Genomic DNA, 24,147 nt, shown 5'->3' with positions numbered 1-24,147 from the left:
TACAGCATTATCATTTTCAAATCTATAAAAAAAGCCCTCAGATTCAAAAAAAGAGAGAGATTTGTCAATAAGCTTGAACCCAAAAGTATCTGTAGGCTTTGGCATACAAATTTGCATACATATGATATATGCATATCCAATAAGGGAAATGGCGCAAAGTTTTTGTCGGTGCACCTTGCATCTACATACCGGTAACTTTTTTTGTGATGTAGGAGGAAAATGCCTATGATTGGGATTGGCTGATACCAATATGGAACAATCTGAAAATTAAGTGTACAATATTTGTGACCAATCAATTTTGTCTATGCTGTACATACATGTACATGTAGGAAATGCATAAAATACCAATTGAAATATTTATTGTACTGACAAATTGAAAATTAAAAATACGAACAAAAATGAAAGCTCATTAGCAATCACTATGCAGTGTCTAATAAGCCTATTGCCTGCTGCAACATCCAAACTACCTGGTAATATAGCAAAATGAAATAATTTGAAGGTACCAATTCATACCTGGCTTGAAAGTCAATGGCCCATTCATGAGATATCTTTGATTTTGTATTTTCAAAACATAAAGCAAATAGACAGGCCTATGCATGCTAATAATCACAATATTAATATATGACTTTTGCAATGCCCACAGAAACACACTTTTCTCTTTCCATTCTTTTTTTAAAGGTCAGTCCACCCCAGAAAAACGTTGATTTGAATAAATAGAGAAAATAAATCAAACTAGCATAATGCTGAAAAGTTCATCAGAATCAGATGTAAAATAAGAAAGTTAGGACATTTGAAAATTTCGCTTATTTTTCACAAAGCAGTAATATGCGCAACTCAGTGATATGCAAATGAGACAGTTGATGATGTTCCTCACTATTTCTTTTGTTTTTTATTGTTTGACTTCATATAAAATATTTCATTTTTTAAATATTTGACAATAAGGACCAAATTGACTGAACCATATAGTATTAAACAATGCTAATTCCATATGTTCAGGAGGAATTAATTGCTTATTTCACATGACAATGAAGGGAAAATTACAATATTTCATGTAAAAACATACAAAATAGTGAATGGATGACGTCATCGGTCTCATTTGCGTACCGACCAGGATGTGAAATTTTAAACTTTTTTGTGAAATTGAGCAAAATTTTAAATGTCATAACTTACTTATTTTACTTACGATTTTGATGAAATTTTCAGTGTTATGCTTGTTTGATTTTGCTGTTTTTCTTCAAATCAAATTTTTATTAGTGTGGACTTGTCCTTTAAATTGGTTTCCTTTATTATTAAAACAAACAGGCGATTTTTTTTAGTTAAACTTTCATGGGCCCACAAAAATATGTTTAGATTTAATAGAGAACAAAATTATTATATATAGTGTGTGGTTTTTATGGTCTGGTCTGAAACTTTGCTCCAATATAAAGCTAATAATTTGGCTTTCATAAGATCAATTTATGCCAACTTTAACTCCACTCACTATTTTCTTTGTATTTTAATATATGAAATATTCAAATTTTCTCCTCATTGTCAAATGAAACAATGACTAATTCCTCCCTGAACATGTGGAATTAGCATTGTTTAACAAAATATGGTTCAATCAAGTTTGTCCTTATTGTCAAATATATATTAAAAAAATATTGTATCATTCAAACAATAAAAAACAAAAGAAATAGTGAGTGAAGGAAATCGTCTGTCTCATTTGCACGTCACTGAGTTGTGCATATCACTGTTTTGTGAAAAAATTTTATAAGCGAAAATTTCAAATGTCATAACTTTCTTATTTTACGTCCGGTTTTGATGAAATTGTCAGTGTTATGCTGGTTTGATTTTTCTCTATATATTCAATTTTTTTCTTGGGTGGACTTGACCTTTAAATGTTAATTCCATAAAATGACAATTTATGTAAAGAAAAAGAAAAACAAACAAGCTGAAAGTGCTTTTACCTGTGCATCAGGTGAATCAGTTATAAATCCTATGAAAACAAAATACAGTAATGGGAATTTATGCTTTCCAATGACAGCACCAAACGACTGTTTATAATAATTAACTATTTTCATATTGACAGCATGCAACACTTATTAAAAACGCACCTAGGGTGTTTCACAAAAGGATATAAGTACTAGCACCAATGGGCAAACTGGCGCAAAATCTCATTGACCACTACGTACTGGCCACAACTGGAAATATGAGTGACTCTATGCAGGGTGCTACATAACTTTTTAGAAACACTTGCCCTGTCAGGCAAGTAAATTTTTAAATAGTTGGAATATACTTGCCCCCCCCCCCAAATCCTTGAAAACAATATTTTACCTCTTCAAAAGAAAATATTGCGGTTTTATAAACCATTGACCTTTTTTTCTCTTTTGACATGAACTGATGTACCTTGTTTTTGCATTTCTTTTTCCAAAGTGATTTTATTCTTGCCCACCATGACCAAATTTAGGGTCAGTATATCATATCGACCCTAATTTTGGTAATTCTACTGAGAATTTTGCTTGCCCAATTCGGGCAAGTAGTTTGGTCTTTACTTCAAAATACTTGCCCGACTTTAACTTTTACTTGTCCCGGGCAATCGGGCAAGTGCTTGTGTAGCACCCTGCTCTATGTTGACTTACTCTTGGTGAAACACATGATAAGGAAGGATCTATGCATGGCTACACTATGGCAATATGAAGAGCTATACCGTGTAGTTTGGCAACTTGAAATCTCCCGATCCGGCTCTCATCTTCCACGTCACCAGAACAGCTACTAACGAATGGAAACTGGACGTTAAAAGGAATCGCCAGTACAGTTTATAGAGGGAATAATTGCACACGATGACTAAGACGCAAGCCAGGAGCTGACGCAACGACCTCTGACCCAGTGACGTCCAGAGTTTAAAAGATTGGTAGTAGTTGAGGAGAGCGGAGAAGATCAGGAGTGCCATTGCTTGGAGCACGATGGTCTTTTCATCTGGTTCATACTGTAAGGTAACAGAAGAAACAAATTTCATTAACCCATTTCATACTCAATTCTGCAATTCCAACAGGCTCTGTACTGGGACATTCTGGTTTTAACCCTAAAAAGACTGGGGGGTGGCTGATTCAGCCCCCCCCTCGTCATTTTTCGTGATAAATCCGCCGCTCGAATTTTTTTGACCAAGTCGCTCCATGACTTTTTACTTTCAAGTCTCGCGCAACTTTTGAGACCAAAATTGTGATCCCCAGGTACGCGGTTCCAAAATTACGCAACGTTTCGTATGTGCATGCACACCCCAAATTACTCAAAAACGTGAATTTGTGTACAAATCCAATGCAAATAGTGTTTTCAGCCAAAATTCATAGAATGTACCATTATATTGCCTTTTACTGCTAAAATCAATTAATTTTACCTTGTTTATGGCCAAAACAAAGTCCCCGACAATTTCCATTAAAAAAAATAAAAAACAAAGAAATTTAGAAAACAATACAATACATAAGAAAATAAATGTGATGTTGAAACTTTTGTCAAATAAATTTGATCAGATGCCTATCTAGAGCATGTGAAACAAAACTTAGCATTTTAGGGGCATTATTTTATTAATTAGAGCAAACTTATGATTTTATGCATAACTTAGCATAATTAACGAGCAATGAGATTTTTCGCAGAATTTGATATCATAGTTTTGTAGATAATGCCATGGATAATGCGTGTGCCAATTTTCATCGCAATCGCGCGATCGACGACCGAGATCATAAGGGGGTACCCCCCCAGTCTTCTTAGGTGTCGAAATAGCCCAGTCTATTTAGGGTTAAGAGGCAATAGGTTAATAAGATATACTCAGACAGATGTGAACCTAAAGATCAAGGGAGTCTCTCAATACATGTCCAGGATAGCTTTGAGCTGCATCTTCATCTCAAATGCAGATAATCAAAATGAAACACTGTCAGAAAAACTTGCAAAACGTTCTCATTTTAATTTCCTAAGGAGTACATGTACAACACATGTATGTGTCATTCCTCATGGGAAGCAGAATAAATGTACATTTAATTCTCGGCAATAAGGGTTACCCCTCCCTGTACATTTACATTCCATTAAAGGTCCTATGACACCAATGCCATCTTATTCTAGATACATATCTATTATTAGGTAGTTTTACTTGAAAAATACGAATTTGCCATCGGTTCCTGTGTACCATGAACTGGTGTTGAGTTATTCCATGGAAATGAACTTCAATGGGAACGCCCATTAAAAATTTTCGAAAGAGTCGACCGATCCACCTGTCAATCTTTGTGACGTCATCGAAGGAAGGTTTTCTAAGCTGTGCGACAGGACCCCTAGTTATTGTACACGTTCCTCATGTAGTTGCTATTTCGACCGAGCTCATCCTTAACAGATTTCTAAAGATTTTTAAGAGGTTTTGATCATGGCTGCAGCATCGTCATCAGCTGCGTCTGATTCTTTAGACTTTGAAGTTTCAGGTTCTGAATATTATTCCAGCAATTCAATTTATTTACTTTGAATCCACACGTGCAACCACAATAGGCACTTCATGCTCCAAACGTCAACAACACTCAGCAGCTTCCTTCCCTGACGTCATAACTGTCACGCGACATACGAAACCAATTCGGGCTGAATTTTTGTGGGCAGGGCGAATTTGGCTCAATTTTCAATATACAACTGCCTTTGAACCTGATGTGGGATGTTTTTCGGGTAAAATTTTGATGGAATCGTAATTAGTAACTACTAAGCTAATGAATATAGAAATCAGCATCGTTGCTGTAATTACATGGGACCTTTAAATGGAAATTGATTATCATTAGGTATTATACTTACCGGTGAAGTACCAAATGTTAAAACAGCCATTATCCTAGCAAGGTTTAAAGTCCCGCATAACACGGAAAGGAAGACAAGAAGCTTAGCCATCCAGTCAAGTCTTGAAAAAGGTCTCCGAAAATCTGAGCAAAATTATCACAAAATTTACATTAATAGCATAGAATAAGGTATTCCAAAAGGGCTGCATATGTCATATGCTTGAATGTACATGTATATTTTTAAGGGATAAATAACAAATATTTGCAAGCCAAAAGTCATTAATTACAAAGTTTAAACAAAAGCATCAAGATTATAGCAAAAAATTAAATACATAATTATCAAACAGAACAAAGATAATTAAAACTTACTGATTCAATCTGTAAATCCTGTATTATTCAAATGGGATTATACTACACATATTATGTGCATGCCAATCTTGCAATGTGTGCTTAATGAATAACTGATGCTCGTCTGGAAATTTTTATTGGAATACTATTAGAAACAAGCATGCATCTACATGTATATCTCCTACCAGCATACATTTCATTTCTCGGGTTGTAATTTATTCAAGTGTAAATATTCATACTGAGGGTGATGATTAATTATTTTCTTGAAACCGTGCATCCAAACCAGCTGTCCAAATTGATTGTTTCAAATGCAACCGCCATGCATGCTGATTAAAAGGTGATGTGAAAAAGCAATTTGGATTCTCATTATAATTTCATTCTTCTGCTGAACATACATGCAATCAAGTTAAATATCCCCCTTCATCGATTGATTCCAAACCAGACATGGTATCAAATGTCAGGAATATTGTGTACACAGTGAAAGAAGCCAAACATAAGGCATGCATTTACAGTAAAATGTAAAGGAAATCTAAGCAAATTTGCTGTATGGCCTTGGGTGAAATCACCTTTGTTCCCTCATCTCTCTTTAATCAGTCAATAAATCAATTAAAAAATCAATTTCAGCTACCTTTCTGTGGGCTTTGATATGGGCAGTCAGATATTGTTGTATATGTACATGTATGGATGACTGTGGTGCAATGTATGAATATTGAATAATAAGTAGATTGCTCGTACTTGCTGGTTTTGGAAGATCGCCGTTATTGCTGACATTAACAGCTTGCCAGCTCGGAATATGATGAGGACTTATTCCATTGACGTTTCTTCTTCCCGTTGATTCAATATCATCAATACTGATTCTATAGGGTGGACGGAGTTTGACCTCTAAGGTCATGTCGGAATATTTCTGTCTGGCGTTTAGTGTCATGGCGTTGTTATATCTCTGCTTTGTCTTTTGTATGATGCGATCTTGAATGAAAAAAATTTAAACTTTGTTAGATAACTTAAGTAATTTTGAGAAAATATGAAATTTGCTCAAATGAGTCTTAACATCAAGTGCATTTCCTATCATAGCATCATGAGAACTTTGATGCCATCTTGAATGAAAAAAAAAAAACTTATTATATACATATGACTTAATTTTGAGGGGCGAGGGGGGGGTGGGCTCAACAGAAAAGGCTCCAATAAATTGTCTACAGTAACTGAATGGTCCCAATTTCAAATTCACCAGGTTATCATCATATGAAATTTCTAATATACCTTCATGTAAAAATTCTTATCCTTTTAATAAAGTACGAAATTAAATAATCTTAACATGATTCCAAACACCTGCCCTCTCAAAAAAACTTACCAAAATCAATAAGCGCATACGGTCTGATGGCATTGTCAACCTTCTTATTTTCGTAGAGTGAGATAAACTCCCTCTGGAGTTCATCAAGGAAGCAGAATGCGAGGACACTAGAGTAGCTCTCTTCACACATCGTGATGAAACAAACACCAAGGGAAGAAATAAAACTGCAAAAGTAAGGGTAAAAGTTAAGAATATAAAGGTAACACATGATTGCAGTAGAAATTTCATTTCTAATGCGAATTTGGAACGCTGTCAACTTTTGGCCTATCAGAATGAGTTTACAAGAAGTTTGGGGGGATTTAATTGTATGGATTGAATAAAGTATATAGAATTACAACTGTTAGGGATGCTGAACATAAATCTGATTGAGTTTAATCATTGGATAAACACAAAGGCAACCATTTGACTATTTAGGTAACTGTTGTGGTGTGTTTTAGAAGAGCAAACAGTGTTACTTGTGTTACTATCACTGCCTTCAAGAAGTTAAAAGTTCATCTACAGTATTACCCATCATAAGACATCATATCATTGCTAATCATGTGATCTGTGTAGAAGATTTATGGACATGAAAGAAGAAGCCTCCCTCTGTTTGTTTTTTTTCTTTGAGAAAGGGATGGTCAAAAGGATGAAAGACACATTTTCATGACTTACTATAACCAATGACTACCCGTGAACATGGAGCACCTGTCTGGAAATTGCGAGGCTTTCTTGGAAAGAATCTTGGCATATTTCTTGCTTTCTAGAACCCTCTGACTTGGGTCGTGATCCGTGGTCGCCGACAACGGCAAACCATCCCGAAGACGAGTAATCATGGCAAACAGGATGTTGCCACTCATGATGGCTGCTCTGAGTTAAACCTAGGCTGCAAAGGAAAAAAAGAAAAATGCTTGAGTTGTTCAACCATCAAATCAATCAATAGGTACAGAGGACGTCTATGGTCAATATTGAGAAAAGAATCTAAAGAATACTAGATCTACTCTGTGTAGACCCTCCTTGAAAATGTCAAGGACCTGTATTCTTGTTTATCGTACCCATTACAGCCAATGTGATTTTGTAAAGACAGAAAACAGTAGGGCAATCATTGCTGGCTATTCGCCAGCCACACTATTGAAACCACAAATTGTTTTCAATCGTCCAGCTGGTCTATAGAGTGAGTATGAGATCCTTGTCCTTGATCGGCCTATGTCACTGACAGTGCACAAATAAAATCCAAGAATAAGATGCCAGTGTAAGTGTCACTCTCTCTCTTGTGTTCTTCCTCCTGCGCTAAGATTGGAGATCAATGGCACCGTTGGAAGGGCCGCAATTCAGTGAAGGCTCTAAATTGCAAATTGTGAAGAAGTGCTGAGTACATGTAGGTTGCATGAGATAAGCATATCTATCAGAATCTATCAGTGTATGTAACCATCAGCAGTATTTTTTACAGACCTACAGTTCTTGCATTGGTCTAGCACTTTGTGACGTAAAGTCAGATTTCGATAAACTTTTTCACTGGGCCTGTCAAAATCACTCAAGCGTTCATTACTTCTTTACCAGAAAGCATCACGAGTAGAGTTTCGTCCAAACAGGAGGATGAACCTCTATGGTTTCGTGATAATTTTTTTCTTTATTGATTTGTCATAATTAAACACCACTAACCAAATTGAGATGAGTGACTGTCAATCAGAGGTGGAAAAATCAGTGAGTTTTTATACATTTTTTTATCTGATATTGATCACTTACAGTGGTCGACCTCTCTTCTCGTGTGTCAGCATGTGTGCATTTGTTGTGTAACAAAGTCAATGAGAATTGAAAGAAGTTACCAGCGCTGACAAAATATGGAAAGTGGCTTTGTCTCTTCCACAGAAATAAAAGGAAGATCGTTGGTGGCACTAATACAATTCACGACCTTAATGCAGCTTGTCTGTATTTTTCAAACTAGATTCTTGATTCATTGTATGTGCGATTCCCCTGATTACTTGATAAAATAGAGCCAGTGACACCAATAAATGCAATAAGTTTAAATCATGTACCTTTTATATTATTTTTGCTGGTACTTTTTGGAAAATATTCAAAGCGATGACAAATTTTTAAAAAATTAAAAAAAAAAAATTTCCAACTCGCCCAATCTATGTATAAACTAAGCAAAGATGATCTCCAAATAATTTTTTTCAAATATGTTCTGTGAAAACTCTTCTATACACGATTACCCAATGAGACAACGTAACTGTTATCCCCTACCCCAGACCCGTACTATATTAGCAAAAAATGTTTTGTGGACCTGTGTATTGGAATTCCCTGCCAGCCTTAATATTTTTAAATGCAAACTTAAAAAGATGCTTATTTGTCAATACTCCACAACGAGTCAACACATAACCTAAACTAAAACTACATTTAACTTAACATTTAACTACCAATAAATTTGTCAAACTTTACTTCTTCTAAAAAAAAAAATGACACGTTATACAATACATTACGACCTTTGCACCTGCCTGTTCCTCTTTTCATTTGCACTTTTTATTTGCACCTCCCTTAGCTTATTTCCCTCTTTCTTTCCTTTGCCATTTTTCCCTCCCTAATAAAGTATTGTATTTTTTTATTTATTACTTTTTTATCAGTTATTATCTTTTGAACTACTTTTCTCTTATTTTTGTTGCCACCTCACTTAGGCTAGCCTGGAGGCATCTGGGGAGTAAAAAATATTTACTTCGTAGGTTTACTCCCCAATGACGCCAGGTAGTGGATCCCATTTATCTCTGTTTAGGGATGAGATTCCCACAGTCAAAGTAAGGCTAAATCAACAGTTGTCTGTTACGATTGGAGCCCAAACTAACGTAAATGGGCCCAAACCATATCAACCCCGTTTAAAATAAAGGTAATATTAATTAAATGAATACTAGGCCTACATGTAGTACTAAATTTGAAAAAACATAAGAGCACAAGCGTTAACTTACCCAGTCTGCTTACGTCGCCATTTTAGAATCTTTTGTTATCGATACCAAGATACCACATGCAAGTAGAGCTGCAGTCTAAGATTTAAAAGATATTTGCATTGGCTAATAAATATTACGAATCGTAAAATATTTGTTTCAGTCAAAAAAATATCATAGCACTTGTTAAGATATTTATTGATCAAAAAGAGTATTTTATGATTCATGATATTTATCAGCCGATTCAAGCATTTTTTAAATCTACATGTAGGTTGGCAGCTCTACACGCGTGTGGTATCTTGGTATCGATAAAAAAAGGTTCTAAATAAATCTAAATCTAAAGTTTTATTAACGCACCTCCGATCGTAGACCAAAAGCTTCGGTCTCTGTTTTGTTGGTTGTTCAGCTGAACTCCGTTGGCTTCACTCACCAAATACAGAGACCGAAGTTCTAGCATGTCTAGCGCAGAGCTACCAAGTCTCACGCATTATGCGTGAGACTCAAGCATTTTGGAATCTTGTTCATCCCCTCAAATCTCTGTCTCACGCAACTATCACAATGTCTGTGATCTCACTCAGATTCACAGAAAATCTCACGCATAGCTGGTCTTTGAACTTGGCATCTCTGCTAGCGCTAGACCAAAAGCTTTAGTCTCTGTTTTGTTGGTTGTTCAGCTGAACTGCGTTGGCTTCACTCACCACATACAGAGACCGAAGACGAAGTTCTAGCCCGATCCGTACAGGGGACTCAATGGCCATATGTTTATGTACTTAAGATCGGATAAAATGGGGAAGTGAATTTGCGCGACAGCCGAGGTAAGTCACTGCTTTTGTTCCTTTCAACTTCACTTTTCTCTGTTTTTTGGCAATTAATGCCAAGACTGAGGGAATATAAATTTGCATTTTGGTCGCGTTAATTTTCATTTCAAAATTTTTATTCATATTAAAGACAAAAATTGAAGGGCCCCGACGCGACGGGGAGATTTTGCATTGCAAGTCCCCTAATGGTGGCTGCACGATAGCGAGCCGTCTGTGTACGAGGAGAAATATTTAAAAAAATGTTTAAAAACTCCTCGAAACAGACGGCTGCCAGCTGTCTACTCCGATCGGTACCACTCATTCAATGAACAAGGTTATAATATAACCTTGTTCTCAGTTATATCTCCATGTGTGACAAAATATTAAAGGGTGGCAATGTTTGGCTTATTTTTTTCTTTTTCTTTGGGGCAAATGCTTGATTTTTTACACTGACAGTTTCCATTAGACCTGTTAGTGTTAATTCATACTGCTTGGCTCTTATTTAAATTTGATTCTTTATATCATTTTTTCTTAATTAAAAATAGAGATCAAAAAATGAAAATTTTCTTGCCATATTACTTTCCACCAATAGAGGGCGTACACAAAAATATACCCAAAATTCAAGTTTTTGAGCGCTCTGGTGAATACAAAAATTATTCCCAGTAATCCCACATTACTAATGATAAATAGATTAAAACTGTATGAAAATTAGTAATTTTGGTCACAAAAGTGATATTTTAATGATTTTTTAGAGTGTGTGCTCTATACAGCATTGGCATACCATAGTCCTGTAGATTCTCCACAGGCCAGATGGTAGCAGTGAACAAGTCCGATCGGTACCGGTACTAACGCAAATGCCAACATATGGGACATGCAGTGTGAATCCGACGGAGCGGAGTGAGAAGTCGAGCGTCAGAAACGGATTCAAGAAAGGCTCATAGAAATCAATCATACCTATTTGAATTTTCAAAGGATCCATTAGCATGGATATGAAATCTTGGTGAGTAATTGGGACTCAAGAGGATATCTAATTTCTTTCCTGGCCAGGATTTGGAAAGCAAAAGTCGTCTGCATTCGGAAATTTGAACACGTCATAATAAAATATTTGGTAAAGTGCGCCGTCAACGTCCACCGATATCTTGAGGAAAATGTTGATGACGAATTAAGAAGAAAAACACTATGTTAGACATCATCATCATCAGAAAAAGAATCGGAATCACCATCCTCATCATCATCAGAGAAAAAAAGAAGAAGAAGGAGGAGGAGGACAATGAAGAGGGGGAGAAGAAGAAGGAACAAAAAAGAGAAAGGAGGAGAAGAAGAAAAAGATGTTTTTTATTCTTAAGCCTCTAAACAGTAGGCCTATACTATCTCATAATTTGTCCGTAATCTGAATTATTCTGAACAGGCGTCAAACATTTCTTAAAAGGATGGTCCGGGCTGAAAATATTTATATCTTAATACATTAATTCATTGAACAAAATGCCGAAATTTTCATCAAAATCGGATAACAAATAAAGTTATTAAAGTTGAAAGTTTAGCAATATTGTGTGAAAACAGTGGTCATGAATATTCATTAGGTGCGCTGATAATGTCACATCCCCACTTTCCGTTTTCTAATGTTATTAGAGCCTACATAGAATCATATTTTTTTTCATTATTTCATTCTTGTGTGAGGCTCCCTTATAATGAAATAAGTCGCAGCAATGAATATCTATAAAATGCACTAAATCAGTTGTCGATACAATTTTTCTATTTCTTTAAGGAAAAATTTTGAGTAAACCCAATTTCATATAATAAAACACAAAAGAAAAAGTGGGGATGTGACATCATCAGCCCACCAAATGAATATTCATGACGACTGTTTACACAAAATGTTGCTAAACTTTAAAGGACAAGTCCACCCCAACAAAAACTTGATTTGAATAAAAAGAGAAAAATTCAACAAGCAAAACACTGAAAATTTCATCAAAATCGGATGTAAAATAAGTTATGACATTTTAAAGTTTCGCTTCATTTCACAAAACAGTTGTATGCACATCTCGGTCGGTATGCAAATGAGGGGACTGACAACATCACTCACTCACTATTTCTTTTGTATTTTATTATATGAAATATTTTAATTTTCTTGTCATTGTCATGTGAAATTAAGTTTCATTCCTTCCTGAACACGCGGAATTCCATTATTTTAACATATTTTGCTTCAGGCAAGTAGGTCCTAATCGACAAATTTGTAAAAATTGAAATATTGTATAATTCAACCAATAAGCAAAAGAAATAGTGACATCATCAACTCTCTCATTTGGATGTAACTGGCTCGTTCATATGTCTATTTTGTTAAAAATAAGCGAAACTTTGAAATGTCATAACTTTCTTATTTTACATCAGATTTTGATGAAATTTTCAGCATTGTGCTCGTCTGATTTTTCACTATTGATTCAAATCATCATTTTTCTGAGGTGGACTTGACCTTTAAACTTCAATAACTTTATTGTTATCCGATTTTTCTGAAATTTTCTGCATTTTGCTTAGTGAATTCTACTCTATTTATCAAGCTATAAATACTTTCAGCCCAGACCATCCCTTTAAGTCCCTCTTTGGTCGAGTTCTTTCCTTCCTCCCCCACACACTCCCACCCACCCTCCCCCTCTCTTTCTCTCCAATCTTTATCCCTCCCCAAGATCACTTTAACAAAAATGACACACAAAGAAAAGATACAAATTCATGCAATCGAATAAGTTCAAATTATTATTTGTGCAATTTACACACAATTATATTTTCAATCATATTTTCAGGTTTTCATGAATATCACATGAACAATGAATTGCAATAATCAAACCAAACATACAAATTGCTAGAGATTACATTCCAGATTTGATCCCCTTCATATTAACAATAAATTTGGTTTTCCAATTAAGACTATTACTTCATATTCATTCATAAAACTTGATAAGGATAACTTTCCAAATTTGTACATATTTGACTCTGAAAGAAATTTCAGATTTACAGCTATCACTTCAGCGTCAAAGTGAAAAAGAAAAGAGTTGTGATAAAATAAAGACAGAATTCCTGATAGCATATATATCTCAACTGTGTCTAGTATAATAAACCCTGAAAGTTTAAAATATCAATGAAAAAAAACCTGCAAAAGGACTGCCTTCTCATTACATTGCCAACTCATGTACATTATTAAAAAGCAAAGAAAATAAGTAAATTTTATTTAAATTGCACAAATATTAATGATGCTTGTCTTTTCATAACTTCAGATAAACCCCATAAAAGTCCTTGTTGCTGAAAGGCACTATGTCAAATTCTGATGAAAACTGAATTATTGTGTATTGATATATCACAATTTATAACCCACTATAAAGGTATAATGATAGTGATCGTAATGATATGTATAGTGCATATCACATGATTATAAGGTCTCTATGTGCTTCTAAAGATCATGAATATTATTACCCTGGCTTTAAGCTTGTGGCCTATAAGCACACACAGCATTTCAAGGAATTAATTCCAGGGGTACCCATTCACCTCACTGGGTGTCCATTTCATAAAGCTGTTCGTAAGTTACGAATGACTTTACGCACGACCATTTCTTGTGCTATATGATATCCCGTTGTAACTGATATACCGCCTAAGAACATGTTCCAGTCATGCTTAAAGTTGTGCTAATTTGTGCTTAAATTATGGAAAGCCAAATTGCCAGAAATTAGTTGTTTAATTACTTTCCCATGTTTTCTCTGGTTTCATATGCTTGAATACTGCTTAAGACTCTTCCAGTTGTACTTCTCACTCGGTCGTTAATGATTTATGAGCCAGAGGGGTTGATAAATGGCTAACTACTCTAAGAGATTATGTCGAGTTTGGCTATCCATAGTTAACCCACAACTTTAAAATCAGAATAGAATGCTGTAGTGTTCAATGAATACATGTGATACACAAAGATATGTTAGACTTCTCCTTCCCAAATGGAATGAACTTTTAGATGACGCTATCCTTCAAAAAGTTTTGGTAAAAGGAGGTACATTTGATTATTGATATCTATTATATAAAATCTTTACACGGTGCAAATATACATGTAAGTCCACTGCAGTTCACCTTATAATGTTAACATTTCCTGTACTGAGTTTTGAATCATTGTCAACTCTTCTTAAACCTTAAATATTTTCAAATTCAATCCCCAAACTCTCATTTTTATTTCCAGGTCACAAAACGTATCACAAATTTGTTCATTCCACATGCAGCATAACATGTACTTTTTTCCATTGGAAAATATGGTATAAACTTCTGGGTAAAATATGTACATGCAGTGCACATAGAACAAACTGAACTCCCTTTTACCCTCTATGATTTTTTCATATCAATCAATTGTACATTTTCTTAAATTAAATGAAAACCAAGAAATAATACACCTTGTCATATATTTCCTCTGAATCAAATGCATTATTCCAGGCATTGGTCCCAAATAAACAGCTAAAAAAATTTGTACTCTCAAATGCAAAAGGCAGTATCATCAAAATTCTAAATTAATGACACAGAAAAAATCTTGAAAATTTTGTATAAAACTAGACAACCCAAGATACAAATAACAAAATTTATACATATGCATAAACAGAAAAGGTCACATTCATTATAAATATAATTATTCCTTATAAATCAGAAATCATCCTACATCAACTGGAAAACTGTGAATAATACTATACTTCGTACTGTGCTATCTATTCCATTCAATTGGACATGTACATCTTTCTTAAATTTTTGTTCCACAAAGATATATTCTTTCTATTCATGTTTTATTCCGCATGTTTCTACAGAGACTCGTTAAACGGTATTACCCGCGTAAGTATCCAATATCCCCCAAAACTTCCCTGTTGAATGAAACAGACGCATATGGTTTCTCATAACCACCTCTGGGAGGTGGTTATTGCCGTGTTCCGTGACGCACAATGCGAGTTAATAATTGCATTATTCGCTCTGTAGACACAGGTTGGTAAGGGCGATACGGTTTTTCGATTCCGGAAATGATAAACCATTTTTAATGATTCTTTATAGAAACATGCCGATTGAGAAATCATTTCAAATCAGTCTCTTTGAGTGATACCAAGTCAAGTTTCAATCTACCCCGTAACTGTTGATTGATCGTCATAAGGTCTCGTTAAAGTTCTCCCTACAAATGTTCCATCAATTCTTTCTAATTTGATACCAAAGCTCTTTTGAAAGTTCTTTAATACTTCTATTTGCACATTTAGGATTCATTACAAAATTTGTTATATCTACTTGGTGCCATATGCTGTTTTTAGTCCTTCCACTAGGGCTATATATTCTTTCTCTGCATCTTCTTTAGATTTGCCTGTTGTTATAAAAAGAAGGGGAAAAAGGAAAAATAGGAAGAAAAAGTTATTAGCTTATTTTTTTTACTTTTTTTAACAGGTTAATTCGAATTCAAACAATAGGAAAATTTAATTTAGATCATTGCAAGAGAACCTCAGTAATATTTCTTTCTACCATGAGAGTCAAAAGAAACTTGACACCACACAAATCCCCAAATCAAGGGAAAAAAATATGTTATAAATGCATGATTATCATATATTACTTAAAAGAGTATCTTATCCAAAATAATTTGATACCATATTTATTCTGTATGTCTTCACACTTGGATAATCAGTGGTATTCTTTGCAGTGATGTAAATTTTGACTTGCACCAAAGTTAGGCATTACTGTATTGAATGAATCCAGATTCCAATTATGCCATAATCATACAATACATGAGCTAGTATACATATTTGCTAGTCCCTTTCCGACGAACTTAGCTTGAGAATTGATACTAAAATGTGTTTATCAAACAATTAAAATGTAAATTACTAAAAAGGTGGTTTGTTACAACCCTTGTAGGACTATGACATCATTGACATCAGGATTCATTATTGCAGTCATGCCTTAAAGAGAAATTCCAGTAGTTGCAGTAAACACTGATTTCATGAGAAAGTCTGTAAAACAAGGCTTAATTGCCAGTATATCATCGAGGATCTAGATCTGGTACAGTTACATTAACTGGACTTTGTGAAATCTTGAAATCTACGCTGAAAAATGTTCACACCGAAGATCCCCAACACAGATAAGCGCACGTGGGACAATGTATAATTATTGCTTAGAGCGTCGGGCCCGACGCCCTACCCGAATCCTGTGCTTATTTGCTGATTTCTCAGCAATTACACAATTTCTTCTAGAATCCTTTGGCACATGCGTTTTATTTATACAAACAGACACTTTGGTGGTCATTTCATTGGATTCTGTACGAACTCATTTTGATATCGTTACCAAAACTAGCATTTACATATTAATTTGACCGTTTTTGACGCATATCAAAATTTACATCACTGCAAAGAACACCTCCTGGTCATCCAAGCGCTAACACATACCAGATTAATATGGTATCAAATTATTTGGTACAACAAACTCTTTCAGGCCGTATATAATAAAATTGTGTGTTCGCACTGGTATTTCCTTTTTAATTGACTCGCGAGGTACATATAGCGCCTGTTCTAAAGAACTTCACTTGTTGCTCATGGTAGAGCATAAAAAATTCAAGATTTTTTTTTGCTTTTAAATTGTTCATGGTTGCACTCCTCACCATTTCAATTATCTTATCTCCGAATATACACAAATTGTGTAACACAATCTATCTAAGATCTTTGGGAATTGTTTTTTTTTTATTTTTGTAGAATCAAATGCTCATTTGGTGAAAAAGCTTTTGCTATTAATAGTGCTCCCACTTTGTGGAATGCATTCCCTTCAACAATACGCAATGCCAAGTCTATAGAGTCATTCAAAGCCAACCGGAAGGCACCCCACCCTCCTGTGTAATAATTCAGTCTGCGCCTCTGAATAGGAAAGTAGATAGAGAAGGCACAATCTAAATGTCATATTACTATCAGGGTGCTACATAACTTTTTAGAAGTAAATTTTTAAATAGTTGGAATATACTTGCCCAAAAAAATCCTTGATAAAAAAGTTCTACCTCTTCAAATGAAAGTTTTGTGGTTATTTACCTTTTTATCTCTTGACATGAACTGATCTAACTTGTTATTGCATTTTTTTTTTCCAAAGTGATTTTATCTTGCCTGTCATTACCAAAATTAGGGTCAATCATATCATATCGACCCTAGGTTTGGTCATTCTAATGTGACAATTTTGCTTGCCCAATTCGGGCAAGCATTTTTGGTCTTTATTTCAAAACACTTGCCCGACTAACTTTTACTTGCACCGGGCAATCAGGCAAGTGCTTATGTAGCATCCTGTAGCATATGTTGTTTGGTTTTTTAATCCAGGAATGAAGATAAAATACATACATGGACATACCGTCACAAATTTAATATTGGCGCTGATTTTGACAGTACAAAAACTTTCCATGAAGATTACAACTTGATACATTCTGATCAATTGGTCTCATTGGAGTTGGGTTTTCCCCTTTTTCTGATAAACCCAATGTACAATAATAATAGCTGGATTTATAAAGCACTTTTTGCCTGAGGATACCAAGCACTGCTATTATTATCCCAGCTATTAAAGACTTTTTTCCTGTTATTTTTACAATAAACTTTTTGTCGGTGAAATTCCCCTTTAAGCTCCAGTTGCAAGCATTGAGATGGTAATCAAAGATCTATTTCTTTCTCTTTAAGCATTCTCAACTAAAGCAGGAAGCACTGAAGGAATTCCTGGGTTGAGTGAAGCACAATGTGGCTTAATTTTGTGCTGGAGGAAAACATGCCATGGCTGGGTATTGAACCCACGTCTCTTAGAATGAAAGACGAGAGTCATAACCACTAGAGCAAGATGCCCCCACATGACATATTTGAAATAAGTGAGAAAAGAGATGACATTCATTTACCTTTTACGTTGTTCCAGGCATTCCATTTAGCCTTCCCCTTAAAATCCATAAAACCTGGACAAGCTGTTACAACAAATACAAATTAAAAAAAATTGTTCATAAAACTTTACTCATGACTGGAACAATGTTTGTGTTCTCAATACATGACATTCAGATCAGCTGAGGTCAAACAAAGTTTATTGATAATGCAGATTAGATATCATTTCCACTTGAAAGATATGATTTGCAAATGCAAATCCAATACTTCAGTATTGAAATGACTTTATACATGTACATGTATGTCATATGGAAGAGAAAAGTCATTAAAAGTTAACTGTTAAGTTTTATAAGATATTGGACTAGGAATAAGAAGGTCATGGCGATTTGAAGTGTATAAGACATGTTAGGCACCGTTCTCATTATACTTTCTAAAACTGGTTTACTGGAAACCGGTTCAAGAAACCAGTTTAACGAGACAAAGCAAACTTCAAAACTACTTCGCAAGGTAGTTTTCTGAACCGGTTAGGATGATCACTTCCCAGACAGCTCTGACCATTCTCATTACACGGTGTCTAAATCTCAAGTTGGGTGGTGACAAATGGCAGGGTCTTTTACTTTTTCACTCCATTATCAATTATGAAAGCTTGCCGCTTTCTGAAGCACATTCTTCTTCAGGTAACAATTATAGATAGCTGATGGTTCTATGTCCTCATGAATTGAAATGTTATTTGATAACTTTTTTTTCTGAATTGAAGCAAACGGACCATGTTGACCATGGCATACTATACAAAGTAACAAAAAATGATTTTTTTCCTTTTAAATTGTCTTATTTTACTGATTATGCTCTTTATTAGGTCAATCATTATTTTGTAAATTTGTAATGTATTTTCCACCTTCTCATCCCGCCTCTTCTCTTCTACCCCCACTCCTCCACCCCCAGGCTTAGTTAAAGTTAATACTGATACTTAACAAGAATTGTACTGTAAAAGTTTTCGATTCCAACCTACAATACACTGATGGGAATCTAAATGATGGAGAATCTTCCTTGGTGCCTATATGTCACCCATCATATAGTGAGTCTTACACTCAACAATCACACAGCTACAGTAATAGCTCTATGCTATAATCATCTTGGGTCCTGGAGTGCAAAGGTTAGCGATTAATCATACCCTTGATTTTCACAATGGATTGTACATTGTGGTCAGCGCAATCAATCGCAAGATGTTCCAATACAATGACTGCTAAGCTTTCTCTATAATAGGCCACCACACACCTTACGACCCGACTGGTCTGCGACTGAGTGAAGGGAAATGTGACGTCACAGCTCTTGTCAGCATCAGACTCGCAGTACGGTCAGAGACAAATAGCAACAAATTTCGTAAGAATTTGACATGTCGAATCCTTGCTACTGGATCGCAAGCTCAATCCAACTTCCAACCAATCAGGCAGCAGAGCCGCACTGAATACCGACGTGTACATGATAAGCAACATGTAATGTTATTATTGATCAATAACATTACACATTGCATATCATGTATAAGCAGTAGTAAGCACCATTTTCTCTGTTGATATGGAAAAAAAAATGCAAGAGTTGCACAGAGTCGGATCGCAAGGAGACCAGTGTCGAAGCTTAGGACTACCTTGCGATTCATCTCCCCACACTCAGTCGCAGACCAGTCAGGTCATAAGGTATTCAGTGGCCTTTACAGGTAATCTTCGGGAGCATTTCATGAAACTAATGAGTGAACTACATATGTACCACTGACATTTGTTATAAGCTACTGAAATCCTTGCATCTGATTGGCTCAGAACAAGTCAGCAGAAATCACTATCATTTCTTCATGAAACACTTCCTGATTGTGGGTGATGTCAGCAATGGAGTACATTACGGTCTAGAAGAATGCCTACCTGTATTGCAGTCTCCTATTGTAACCTGCTTATAGAGAGAATAGACCTTTAGCATTTCTTCGTCGGTCGGTTTGTTAACAAGGTTTTTCACCTCCTCAGCAGCTTTGTTGAATGCCTCCTAAAAATGTCATCAAAATAAATGAATAAAAGAGGAAAAAGCAAATTTCAATTAAATATAAAATTGTTACAAAGAAAAATCCAATTGTGGGGTGGGAAAATTGGTAAGCTTTCAAGCACTTTTCATAATATTCACAAATTTTTATCTTATAGTAAAAATGTCCAATGTAAAGGATTGTAACTCAGTAAAAAACCTATTAGAAAGAACATTTCATTATTAAAACGAACTCAACTTTCCTTAAATCCTTATTTTTGTATTTTTACAAAATCAATTCAAAATAACATTTCATCCCATCACAGAAAGAGGGCACTTATTTTTTATTATTTCTATGTTCGATGAACACATTGGAAACTTTAAAACTGCATTTTCTATATCTAACTTACCAACCTAATATCAACAATGAGTCAGCAATTTTTTCTTTAAGATTTTCATTATTAATGCTTGAAATAGCTTTAAAATGATATAAAACATGTCAAAATAGATCAATAATTATCCCCATTTGATTGACTGTGCTTCAGTAATGGCATCAACAGAAATAAAAACAAGAAAAAAAAATTAAATGTCCTCTGTGAAACTTCCACACAGTCTACAAATAAACATATTGTTGTATCTTGTCTTTTATTTAATATAACATCAAACACTGGCAGTATGAAGAAGAATTGAAGGGGAAGTTCATCCTGACAAAAAGTTTATTGTAAAAATAGCAGAAAAAATAATAAAAATATTGCCGAAGGTTTGAGAAAAATTCATCAAATAATTAAAAAGTTATTAGAATTTCAATTATTTGATTTGTGACGTCATATCATATGCGAGAAGCATTCCTACATAGCGAATTGTAAAAAATCAATGAAATGTCATTTTCTCAGAAAATTGAAAATGGTTTTTCACTGTAACTTTTGTATGTCAATAGAAAAATTATTTTACACCTGATCATGAAAAGAAAACAAAATTAAGTTATCAGGAACCATACAAAATTTGAAATTCATAGATTTTATATTACATAACACATGGGGCAGCTGCTCGTTTATGACGTCACAAATCCTAAATTTTGAACTCTAATAACTTTCTTACCCCTTAGCAGATTTTCCTCAAACCTTCACCAATATTTTTTTTCTGCTATTTTTTACAACAAAGTTTTCTTCAGGGTGAACTTCCCCTTTAATCATGATCAATATTTAAGCTAATTTTTAAAATTTAACTTTTTGAACACCAAATATTTCTTTGCCCTTCTTTACAGAAGATTCTTCCTGGCGACTTATTGTCAGTTTCTGGGTGTTTGGTAACATAATAGATACATATCAATTTATGTTATTTGAGTGGCCGCTATTTTTTCAGACCAACCATTCAAATATAGGCCTACAGACAAATAATCACAAAAAACAGTGCATGTACCTACATGTACATGATATTCTCCACTTCTCCACTGTGTCACACACAGCGCAAGTTCATGATAAAATTATCATTCAGGAGCAGACTTTAGACCAAGAACCTTTTCAACTTTTGGTTTACTTAGATACACAACTGTGATTCATTCAATAATAGCCTAATGTTATGTGACAAGCACATTGCATCTACATATGAACAGTTGCAGGGAAAAACAGGGGGGGGGGCTAGGGGGGATTTTGCCCCAAAATGCTCAAAATAGCCCTGGAAATTTGAATAAGGAGTCCTGAAAAATCCCCCATTCTTATCTTACATGTATGTTGCAGATTTAGGAAGTAATTCATGAAGAGTAGCCACAATTTTTTTTTGCCTGAACATGTGTATTCACGTATTAAAGTACAGTACCAGTAATTATAAGAAATCACAAGATTTAAATTCACACGTTACTTAAATAATTCATTACAACCATTTCACCATAGAAAAGTCCTGGTACTGGTAGTATTTACATTAATGGGCCTACAAGCCTTACAACAATTCAATTCCTACTCTACACTACCAATAGCCTCACATCAATAGTTCTCTATTGTTGCTCTCTCCCAAATGCAACTATTCCTATGTCTTTACAGGAATTCCTGCAAAGGTTCTTGTATTTATGTGACTCTACCTAAGTAAAATCTCTTGATTTTACTTAGTAGAGTCACATGTACATGTATATATTAGACGTGATGTGATATAAATACAAGAACCTTTGCAGGAATTCAACTTTGGCTAAATTCAACTTAGAAAATGTTATTGATTGCATTTAATATTCTGGTCTGAAAGATTGGTTAAGTATAGAAACTATTCAACAATATGGATGGTCGACCAAACATGCAGAGTCTTCTGTACTTCATTTCAGGATATTACAAGAACTTTGATCTCAGATTAGCTAACTACCTGTAACAAGTATTTTTTATACTGGTTATCTTGGAAGTGTGAATGGACCACAGATGTATCTAAATACCCTTTAATACAGAGTCTACACTAATCTCTTTTATCAATGATTAACCCCTTCTTGCAGATAGAGACAAATGAAAAATGGTTCGATGCATTACTACACAGGGCTCTAGACTTGTTTTTACTTTGTTACCCATTTTGGAAAACAAAGTGTACCAACAAAAGTAACAGTAAAGATTTGCCTACTTTAACTTTGAATTTGAATAATGGCACTGGCCATATGGGCAATGGCGTGTGATTTCAAAACACATCACTTTTCCTGAATCTCTTAACTCTCTCTTTTCTTAAATAGGTAAAAAGAGACCCTGCAGAGGAATTGTGCTGGCACAGCTTTTTCCCCCAAGTGGCATCTGTTGTGGAATGAATGTCCAGCCTGAAACAGTGGTTTTGGCTCTGTCAACTGAATCTTTCACAAGCCACCTGGAACTACTCACCCCCCGCTCCCAGTTCAAAATGCATCTGTTTTTACTCGTACAATAGTTTAGTTTTGTTCAACTGTACCAAATGTCATGTGTTTTGTGATTGCTGTGTCAATCAAATCTAGTACAACAATTCTGTACAGAGGACTGCACTTAACAAAAAAAATAGAAGATTGATTGCAACTCTTTCTGCAACTCTGGAAAACTCTGATCGGGCGAGATGCAGGAGGGGGAGGGGGAGGGTGGTGGAGTTATTACTTACAAACATGAATGAGGATTTTCAGAGCTCTTTTTGAGGAGCTGAAATTGCCCCAAGCTCCTGTGCATTTTTATTTCCTCTATTACACAATTGTTCTCAACCTCCTAAGCCTTGACCAAGTAAATGGTCTGTAGACGATGCTACAAACCACTATAGCAAAACCAAAGAATGAAATATTCAAATTCAAATAAAACAAATCATCCCCATTTCTGTAATTGCGTAGACTATATAGGCTTCAGTACGCACCTTCTTAAAGGAAATTTGCCGATTAGGCCTACATTTATCATGTTTATCAATCAAAGACTCCCACAAAGTTCAATACCATTAATGCAGAGTCCAATTATTGCTAACTAATTTAACAGAAGTGAAACTTTAAATAATTGACCAATTATTTGGTCAGTAGGGTCCATTTTTCATGACGGTGTCGGTGTATTCCGTCCAACTCCAAATTAAATTTCAGCCTAAACTAAACTTAAGACTTAACTTGAAGAAAAAAAATTGCAATTGCAATACACACAATGACAAATGTAACATTCTTTTTGCCATATCACAACGACCGAGGCCGAGCTAGCTGAGCTGATACAGACAAAACTCATCCATGACAAATTATGCTGCATGATTAATTAGCACGTCATGCACGTGGCTCTGCTCCGTGCGCACCAATTTATTTTAAGTACAAAAACAAGACACCATTCTATGTATGAGGGACTGAAGTAAAACTGATACTTAGTCCTACTCCCTTAATTATAATAACGAGACATAAATCACAAAATACAAGGAATTTCAATGTACAGAGCCACAGTTGTAGACATAATTTAGTCTGGTTCATTAGATTACTTAATACTGGTAAATCTTCATCGTGAACAAATACATACCGACATTTTCGCAATTTTGTGATTTTTTCTTTGTCTTTGATTCGTGAGAGCTTGGTGATTCCTTCGACACGTCCAGTGCAGTAAAATCAATGCATGCGCATATATATGCATGCAATGCAACATGCAGCAGCGAGCGCGAGCG

The 24,147-nt window shown here is 35.0% G+C and overlaps 2 protein-coding genes across 4 annotated transcripts; both read right to left on the bottom strand.

Moving 5' to 3' along the window:
• Positions 1-2,379: 2,379 nt before the first annotated feature.
• LOC121426672 (vesicle-trafficking protein SEC22a-like) lies at positions 2,380-11,279 on the bottom strand. 3 transcript variants are annotated; one of them, XM_041623042.1, is made up of 6 exons: positions 11,132-11,279; positions 7,123-7,333; positions 6,472-6,635; positions 5,859-6,089; positions 4,798-4,919; positions 2,380-2,965 (listed from the first exon to the last, which is right to left on the bottom strand). In XM_041623042.1, the coding sequence occupies exons 2-6, from the start codon at positions 7,305-7,307 to the stop codon at positions 2,681-2,683; spliced, it is 987 nt and encodes a 328-aa protein (XP_041478976.1). In that variant the 5' UTR covers positions 7,308-7,333; positions 11,132-11,279; the 3' UTR covers positions 2,380-2,680. The 3 variants fall into 3 exon arrangements, with proteins under 3 accessions (XP_041478976.1, XP_041478978.1, XP_041478977.1); XM_041623044.1 differs by having other exon boundaries at positions 7,123-7,328; XM_041623043.1 differs by lacking the exon at positions 11,132-11,279 and adding an exon at positions 9,405-9,439.
• Positions 11,280-12,912: 1,633 nt separating this feature from the next.
• Positions 12,913-24,125, bottom strand: LOC121426152 (acyl-CoA-binding protein-like). The gene is made up of 4 exons (XM_041622333.1): positions 24,006-24,125; positions 19,956-20,073; positions 18,069-18,131; positions 12,913-15,530 (listed from the first exon to the last, which is right to left on the bottom strand). The coding sequence occupies exons 1-4, from the start codon at positions 24,114-24,116 to the stop codon at positions 15,454-15,456; spliced, it is 369 nt and encodes a 122-aa protein (XP_041478267.1). The 5' UTR covers positions 24,117-24,125; the 3' UTR covers positions 12,913-15,453.
• Positions 24,126-24,147: the final 22 nt, after the last annotated feature.

The sequence above is a fragment of the Lytechinus variegatus genome, chromosome 13, assembly GCF_018143015.1.
Source record: "Lytechinus variegatus isolate NC3 chromosome 13, Lvar_3.0, whole genome shotgun sequence".
Classification (NCBI taxonomy): domain Eukaryota; kingdom Metazoa; phylum Echinodermata; class Echinoidea; order Temnopleuroida; family Toxopneustidae; genus Lytechinus; species Lytechinus variegatus.
Note: the sequence above shows the minus strand (reverse complement) of the source record. Positions and strands in the feature narration are given on the sequence as shown.

Bases quoted from the DNA above. Each gene is read 5' to 3' on its own strand.
- LOC121426672 (XM_041623042.1), bottom strand. From the start codon at position 7,307: ATGAGTGGCAACATCCTGTTTGCCATGATTACTCGTCTTCGGGATGGT. The intron at 6,636-7,122 runs GTAAGTCATGAA...TTACTTTTGCAG, and splicing joins ACGGGTAGTCATTGGTTATA to TTTTATTTCTTCCCTTGGTG. The intron at 2,966-4,797 runs GTAAGTATAATA...GTTACCTTACAG, and splicing joins TAACATTTGGTACTTCACCG to TATGAACCAGATGAAAAGAC.
- LOC121426152 (XM_041622333.1), bottom strand. From the start codon at position 24,116: ATGCATATATATGCGCATGCATTGATTTTACTGCACTGGACGTGTCGA. The intron at 20,074-24,005 runs GTATGTATTTGT...TGACATTTTTAG, and splicing joins ACAAAATTGCGAAAATGTCG to GAGGCATTCAACAAAGCTGC. The intron at 18,132-19,955 runs GTAGGCATTCTT...TTGTTGTAACAG, and splicing joins AATAGGAGACTGCAATACAG to CTTGTCCAGGTTTTATGGAT.